Source organism: Epinephelus moara, chromosome 13 (genome assembly GCF_006386435.1).
Source record: "Epinephelus moara isolate mb chromosome 13, YSFRI_EMoa_1.0, whole genome shotgun sequence".
NCBI lineage: Eukaryota > Metazoa > Chordata > Actinopteri > Perciformes > Serranidae > Epinephelus > Epinephelus moara.
In genome coordinates this window covers 36,373,031-36,381,541 of record NC_065518.1, presented here as the reverse complement: position 1 = coordinate 36,381,541, position 8,511 = coordinate 36,373,031, and the positions used below count along the sequence as shown (strand labels likewise).

General features: G+C 40.0%; 1 protein-coding gene across 1 annotated transcript in view; it reads right to left on the bottom strand.

Annotated features, from left to right (window-relative positions):
• The window catches only part of LOC126399942 (RNA binding protein fox-1 homolog 3-like), a 414,850-nt gene that overhangs the window by 10,847 nt on the left and 395,492 nt on the right, over positions 1-8,511 (bottom strand). Inside the window, exon 11 of the mRNA XM_050060302.1 lies at positions 3,392-3,470. Within this exon, the coding sequence (XP_049916259.1) occupies positions 3,392-3,470 (79 nt within the window). The remainder of the gene's footprint in view (positions 1-3,391; positions 3,471-8,511) is intronic.

The window sequence follows — 8,511 nt, the reverse complement described above, 5'->3', positions numbered from 1 at the left end:
TTAGTTTGTCCAAATACTTATGAGCCCTTAAAGTTGGGGGACTGTGTGAAGAAATGGTTGTAATTCCTACACGGTTCATACTACATTTTTGAAAAAAGCCTTAAATGAAAGCTGAGAGTCTGCACTTTAAGCAGGTATTCATTGTTTCATTTAAAACCCATTGTGGTGGTGTACAGAGCCAAAATGACAACAACTGTATCATTGTCCAAATATTTATGGACCTGACTGTAGACTGCAACTTATATGCCAGTGCGACTTATATTCCGAGTTTTATGGTATACCTGTAGCATCACACCCAAACCTACTCAGAAACTTGGTAACCCAGTCCTGACCACCAGATGTCTAAGTATTTTCCACAAGAGTTGGCCGACCTAGTCCAGAATGTTGCATCCTGTATACAGCCAAAACTCCACACATTCCTCTTTTCCACCAAATTAGCTCTGATTCTTGAACTGTTTTTTGTCAAGGTTCTTGTAACTTTGATGCTTTCCAGTAGGCTGGCGGATATGACCAAAATATCATATCACGATATAGGTCATTTCATATCCTGATAATGATACATATCACGATATAGCACATTTTAATCCGATGAATAAAAAGTCTCCTCGTTTGATAACATTACGATGAGTCGGGCAACCGACTCATTTTAAAGAAGACGAGAGAAAAAGAGAGAGAGAGAGAGAGCAGCTGTGGTGGAGTGAGTGAAGAGAGGGAGGGCTGGTAGCGAGAAAGCTGGTGAATCAGATCAATAAAACATTATTTTGTGATTGTTTCACAGTGGTTATGTTCTAAAGCACAAACACGCCCACACCCCCACACACCTCCGCTCAACACTGAGGCTGTACTCCGCACCACCTGATTTGGTCTGAATATTGTCGCCGTCTCGCTGCTTGTCTGCTCTTTCTCAGCGCTGCGGGGCTGAGTGTGTGCAGCGCAGCAAAGACAGACAGCGAAGTTATATAAACTCCAGCAAACCAGCCCTTGTTTCAACCTGGTCTCACTCTGAAGTTGTCAAATACCGGCGCTTGGTCAGTGACTTCCTGCATCAGACTCCGATGAAAAAAGTCATCTTTTCACGACAAGGCGGGAAGACAATGCAAGTTAAGGGGGCGGAGGTCCGAGTAGGATGGTTGGCAGGGTGGTGGATGGGACCAAAAGCCACTGACTTTCACCGAGGAGGCAATGTTCACTTCACGTAAGATAGTAAACGTAAACCCTGTTCTTTTTTTCTGAACCCAACCAGGTGCATGTGTTGACCAAGAATAACCACTTATGTTTGTTGTTTAAGAAAGAAAACGTCAATTCGCAGTTTTGTACCAACATAGTGCGTTTATTTTGAAAGAGACAAATTGTATGCAAACTGTACATTTCCTGTGAAAACTGAAATGTATTTTAAAAACAGACAACACATGTAACAGGCTGAAGCTGACACGGCGTCCCAGGATGTCGACAACCAATGAACCCAGGATACCTTGCATGTCATATGTCAATGTGGTAAATTCCATGACCAAATGTCAATATGTGACGAAGTCAGAGTGAGAATGCTGTGTGTTTCCACCAGTTTTGATCAGAACCATTGCAATCAAGGATGAGTCCTCGATAGAGGGCGTTGCACACAACTGAAGTAACTGTAGTGGCAAGATGGTGGATGGAATTAATTACCTAACATTTTTTTTTTTTTTGTTGCCTTCTCCATCCTGTCTTTCCAACCTGTAGAATATGACACACCCACTGATGTCGTCAAAGTTGGCACTTGCTATACTGCTATTTTTTGGTTCCAGCTGGGAACCAACTTTTCAGGCTATTTATTAAAAAAAAAAAAAAAAAAAAAAAAATCCAAAAATGCTCCAAACGGTTCGAAATTAGGTGCAATTGAAACTGGTTCCATGTAGGTGGAAAAGGGGCAACAAATGAGTTTGGCCTTAATTTCAGAAGACCTGAAAGAAGTGCTCATCAAAACTGAACCACTTTGTAATCTTTACATAGAAAATACAACTTAAGACAAGAGCCACACAAGGCAAGTTGAACAAATTCATTAGGACCTAATAATACTCATCTACAGAAATTGTTGGTACAAAAACTCACTTATCCAACCTATAATTATACCTTTGTTAATCCATCATTATCACCAAAATCTGACAAGTTAGCAGCTTATTAGGTTTTGTCTGGGACTTTAGTTCAGAATGTGCGGCATGTCAAACTTTTAAGATTAATTGTGTTGTTTTTTTATTATTGAAAATTAGTACCATACATTAGTAGTGAGGGGTTCGGATATGGGAGGATGGGGAAAAAGGGAGGAGTAATTTGAAGACAAAAGAGAAGGAAGTCTAGAGTAATAAAGAGGAAAACAAAGGCCACTGTTTTAATTAAGTAAATGAAGAGGAAAACAATGTCATAATTAATGAAGGCTTTTAGCTAGCAGCTGCACTAGGGGAGGAAGGGAGGAGTTTGGGGGACATATGGGGGAGGTGGTAGGGCTTTCGATTTTCATCACCACAAGCACGTCAGCACTCAGCATCAACCCTCCTTTCATCTGTACAAGATGCTGCACCAAGTAGAAGCTCTGGCTGCAGCCAGTTTGCTACCAAGAACTTTAATTCTCCCTCTCCTTCTCTTACTTTTCTTTTGTGGTCTATCTTTCTCTACTACTTTAATCTCCCATGACACGTCGAAACATTTACAAGATGGTCATTAATCTTTGGAGGAAGTCCCTACCCACACCCACGAAAGAAAACAAATACTACTTTCACTTTCTCCCCCATCTTCTGGGGTGCTCTGTTTCTTTCTTTAGAAAGATTTTTTTTCATCTTTGATGTTAGCTGCAAAGCTAGCTAAAAACAAACATTAACCATTCGACTATCTCCCCTTTCAAAATTTGGGGAGACTGTTTTCTGTCAGGGGGAATTCTCAGTCTCGATTGGATTTCAAGCAAGTAGCTTTTGGCCAATGAAATTGAAAAGGGAGTTTGAGAATAAGGCAATGTCCTTTTTTCATTTACTGAAGTGGCAAAGATTCACATTAAACATTAAAATGGGTCTCTTAGCGGGAAACACAACTCATGGGATCACCAAGTGGAGGAAAATAGACTCTTTTGTTGAAGATCTTCCAAAAGATTATTCACAAAGCATGTCAGTAAATTATGTTATTTAAGTTAGTCATTTACAGATAGTAATTCAGTCAATTAAGCAGTTGATATGAATAGTTCAGTACACTCTTTCTGGTGTAAAATGAGTCTCTTGTGAAGTTAAACATCCATGTGTCTGGGTGCTATGTCATACAGTATGTTATTAAAGACAACAGTATTGCACCAGCCCCAGTTCATCATGATCCCACATACAGTCAGGCACAATATTCAGACAGTCAGCAGCTATGAAATAGAGAACAGACTCACCATAGTGCCCACACTGTATGTGGCTGCAGGACCAATCGTATGGTGATATGGGTCTGCTGTTGCATAGACTCTGCCATAACTATAGAGGAGAAAACAGGCAGATGTTTACGATGACAATGTAGTAGCTTCTTCAATATGTTAGACAGACAAATGTAGCTACTGTAAACACAATCTGTCAGTGCCTGCATTTATCAAGCATGACAGTATCCCTCCAGAGAAATTACACAGAATGTTTGACTACGATATAGGTTATTCCTAAGGGCCCTGATACACCATGCTGACAGTTGGTCATTGGTCAATGTTGGGCCACTGTTGTGTGTCTGTCGCCCTAGTTTCTGCCGCGTGTCCTGCACCCTTGGTACAAGTCGGCCCTTGTCGCCTGTTCTTTTGGGCGATTCAGCATGTTGAATTGGGATTGGAGATGGCAGAGCAAGAGAAATCACTCTGATTGGGTAGTTCAGCTCAGTGCACATGAACACAAACAGAAAAAAATTAAGTAAACTAATAGCTAAAGGCTAGTGGGCATGAGATTATAATAAACTTGTTAGGCTAGGTAAGAGGTAAGGTTAAGAGGTGATGTAAGATTATATTTTTTAAGTCATTAAACTCTGCCAGAAACAGTATGTAATTTTTTGTGTTATTGTTTGCTGGTGCATTGTGAATATTTTGTTCTTTAAACACTGGGTTGTGCTTTGAATGTGCTAACTGGCTTATTAACATCTTGAATCCATCCTGCTGGTCTTCAGGTTTTCCTTTTTAGGTGAGGATTTCAGACTACTGCTGTCTACTGGTGTGGAGTTATTTCCTCTGACACAAGTGCGGAATATAGGGGCTGGTTGGCTGCCGGCTGTAGTCTTTAGCAGTATGTTCAAGCACAACTTTTTGGCTGAGACACAGATGGTGTGAGGCGACGCAACAGTTGCCATTAGTTCTTTGATGTCGGTTTGGTGTGTCTGGGCCCTAACTCAGATCAGGACATGAGTTAAACACTCTCTGAATATACCTTGACAATGACACTAATTAAGCAATGGTTTGCACTAGGGATGCACAATAGTATCGGCATGTCATCAGTGTCTGCTGATATTGGTTTTAAAATGAATCGGCCGACATGCTTTTTCTTATTTTGCACAATAAATAAATATTACATATACATCGAAAAACATTCTATTTTGTGTCTCCATCTGCTGATGGGCCATCACAATAAGAGTGTGCATGCATGATATGATGTTAATTCCTCTACAGAAGAGACCTGATGAACACTTAAATTATGTATACTGATATCGGTATTGGTTATCTGCCAAATGAGTTGTCAAATATCGGCATATCGGATTTCTGCAAAAACATTCCAATATTGTCTATCCCTAGTTTGCACCCATGATCTATGCTCTTAATCCATTTTGCATCAGCATCACGGTAAGGGTTGATCAACTTACTGGAGGACCTTTCGAGCAAATTTGAGCTGTGGGCTCCTACTGACCCCTGTTTTTCTTACTATCTGTGAATTGTGTATGCATCTTATAACCTTAAAGTACCCTTCAGGTACACGCAGCAGCAAACAGCAGACTACGCATGGCAGCATTATGTCATTTTGCCCAGAGCTCTAGAAACCATTCTGTATTCCTATGCTGGATTAACACCTACCCCATGTTTGCTGTATGTCAATTAGTGCAATATAATAAGCACCAACGAAGCCCCACATCTAATAAAATAATAAGGAATATATAAATTCAAACTTGCATGCATCCACTAACAATGACTCCAGGTATGGTTCTGGGTGGAGTGACTACATTCCAAACAAAATTAATTAAAATGCTATATTTATTTTAACAAGCTCATCTGTATTTTGACTTTAGAGTTCTACATTTTATTTTCCCCAATTCCCATAGTATGAACATATGTTATCCTGGATTTACCACCTGCTCAGAACTCTTGCTTGGCAGCTCTAAAGGAAGTTTTTCTACATGAGGCAATAGATTCATGATCACAATGACATTTTGACTCATTCTCTAAACATAAAAATATATGGATTCTTTGAACCAGTACAAATCAAAGGGGAATTTAATCAGTTGGGAAATACTCTGTTAATTGTTTCCCCCTTCCCAAACTCCAACCAGCAGACTTAAACCTTGTGCATGTTGGCTTTGATTGAATAGGTTTGATAATGGATGAGGAGTGCCAACCAACCACAATGAGTATGCATGAGACACATAAGGTATTGGGTTGTCGATTTTAACCGGGGTCCAGAGGAGAGATCTATAATCATTTCCTCCTCTCACTCACGCTAAGAACAGGCCTATGGGATGAAAATGCAATCGATGTCTCCCTATAAATGTATGTTGTAAAGGTGAGAGTGTGTGATTGCAATGATTTGTTTTACCCGTTTCAATTTATGAGAAAAAGGGGACAAGTGTTTTATCTTTCAGATGATGGGGAGGGATTGTGATAAAAGTTATATCAGACAGCCAGAGACGGTAAAAGAGAGAAAAATCAGGAAAGAAATGGGCAGAGTGATAAGAGTAGTAGATGGCTGAAGGGAAGGAAAAATAAAGTTAAAAACAAAGAGAAAAATGAGGAAAAATCATCCGCTGGGGCAAGGAAACAGAGAACGGAAAATAAGCAGATATAGGTTTGTAAAGAGAAAAACATATTTACAAGGAAGAGGTTGAAGCTAGAGACACAGCAAGAAGGTAAAAGACAGAAGGACATCATTCCAAAGACAGCTAGTACATTCCTGTGGTGGTATCCCACACCTTCCCCCTTCTATGCCACATTCTTCTTAACCTCCTTCTCTCCTCCTCCCCTCAATGTGCCATCTCTGCCATCTCCACAGTCTGTCTCCTGGGGCTTATTTCCAGTCTTTTCACCAGCACTGGCTTGGAACTAATCCCCTTCCTCAATGCCCTTCTCTTTTCTCATTCCACCCCTCCCTCCCTCTTTCCCTGATGCCACTAGACCGCTTTATTTATATTTCTTTATTCTCCTCTAAAAGTAACGGGAAGCTAGCATAGGTTTGGAGGGCAAAGATAAGAGGTTGCGGGGGTACAAGACTATGTGTTTGACTATATGTAACAGAGGGAGACTCCAAGGAAAGGATGGTAATGGAGCGTACATGGAAGAAGGAAGGAAGTAGGGGTAGTGTTTAGGGCTGCAAATTCTAATTGATATTAATGATCAATTGCTATAATTTTTGATTACACTGTATCCTGACTGGATGTGATGCAAGGGAGCAGCATCAGCGACTAAATCTGTTTGATTGCATTGTTTACTAGTGGGATGTTCTAACTGTCCGTGAGTGATGCAGCGCAATACGGCATGCAGCTTTGAGCTTAGCTTTTGTTGGAAACCCAATTTCTATTTCATTCCTGACGCTTGCGTGTAACAGGCTGTTCTCACTACATATATATATATATATATATATATATATATCTTTCGTAGGATATCATCCTACCCGTTTTATGAGAAAAATTGCGTGGAAAGCGCCACAATGGACAAAGATCAGCTGATTCACAAGGTTGAAATGAGGAGTTAAGTGTACGATACTATCTCAATTTCTTTTTTTTACAAAAACCTAAATAACGTGGCAGCTGGAAGCAGGAAACTGAAAGTTTTTGGTAAGTACTGTTGTGTGGGATGCTCAGCAGAACTTGCTAGCTAGCGTGGAGTGGAGATAGTGGCATGATTTAGTATGGGAGCTACAACAATGGTATCTTCACCTGCGGTCAGTGTTGTGAGTAACACGTTGCAAAAGTACTGCTACAAAAGTAATATGTTACAGTAATATATTACATTTTAGCAGTAACAAAGTAATATAACACACTACTAACAGGATTTCAGGTATTTCAGGTAATATTATTACATTAAAAATGTCACTTAACACGTTACTACTTGGAATCAACTGTTTATTGATTTCATCTTTTCGTTCATTTTTGAATAAAAAAAAAAGTTTGGTTTTTGTGTCTTTATCATGTCATTATAGGTTATGATATAGATGGATGCCGGTAATCGCAACATCTGGTAGTACACTCAATGTGTATACATTCATATACCTGCAAAATGTACAATGTTACATCTAAAGGCTGCCTGAAAGCAGCAGGGATAAGGAGTTGGGCTCCAGTGTGTTTTTCCTTGTCCTGGTGATCGGCACATCTGGGTGGTGCCATTGAATGTGGGTTAGCATGCTGTATGTTTTTCCATTCACAACCCCTTCAACGGTGAAGCAACACTAATGCACCATCCCATTCTTATATATAGTTCTCTCTCTGGTGCTGCTGTAGCTGAACGGCACACCGGTGGCTCTTCCAATTCTGTCGTTTCATTTGTGTTCATCATAGAACCTTACTTGCACGCCAATCCATTTTGGTTGTGGTAACCTCTGCATTTATTTTTTTGTGTTTCATATGATAGGCCTACAAATATTAGTCCCTATCTCATAATTGATCAGACTTTGATCCTCTGCCTGACCCTTTCTGTGTCCAAGGCTTTTATTGAAAAGGTCTAGGCTGATTAATTGGTCTATATCATCACACTTTGAATAAAAATTGTTAACCACTGTATATGATTGCACAAATGGGCCAGACCTGCGCTCAAGAGAAGAGCCTTTATTAGCTATACAATATCGCAAACCATTGGATTTGAGCTTCTGTGCTTTGAATACATGTGATGAAACATGACTCTCCATTTACAACACTTAGTCGTACTTCTTGAGTCATTTGGGTGAAAGTAATGCAAAAGTAGTGTTATCAACAACACATCACTCTACACTAATCTGGACAGACAGTCTCAAAACTTATAAGAGGGGCCTCCGCAATGCCAGAGCAAACTATTACTCAGCATTAATAGAAGAAAACAAGAACAACCCCAGGTTTCTTTTCAGCACTGTAGCCAGGCTGACTGAGAGTCAAAGCTCTATTGAGCCTTGTATTCCTTTAGCCNCCCCAGGTTTCTTTTCAGCACTGTAGCCAGGCTGACTGAGAGTCAAAGCTCTATTGAGCCTTGTATTCCTTTAGCCCTTAGCAGTAATGATTTTATGAGCTTTTTTAATGACAAAATTCTAACTATTAGAGGCAAAATTCATGACCTCCTGTCCTCAGATAGCACCTATCTAACCTCAAACACAGCTG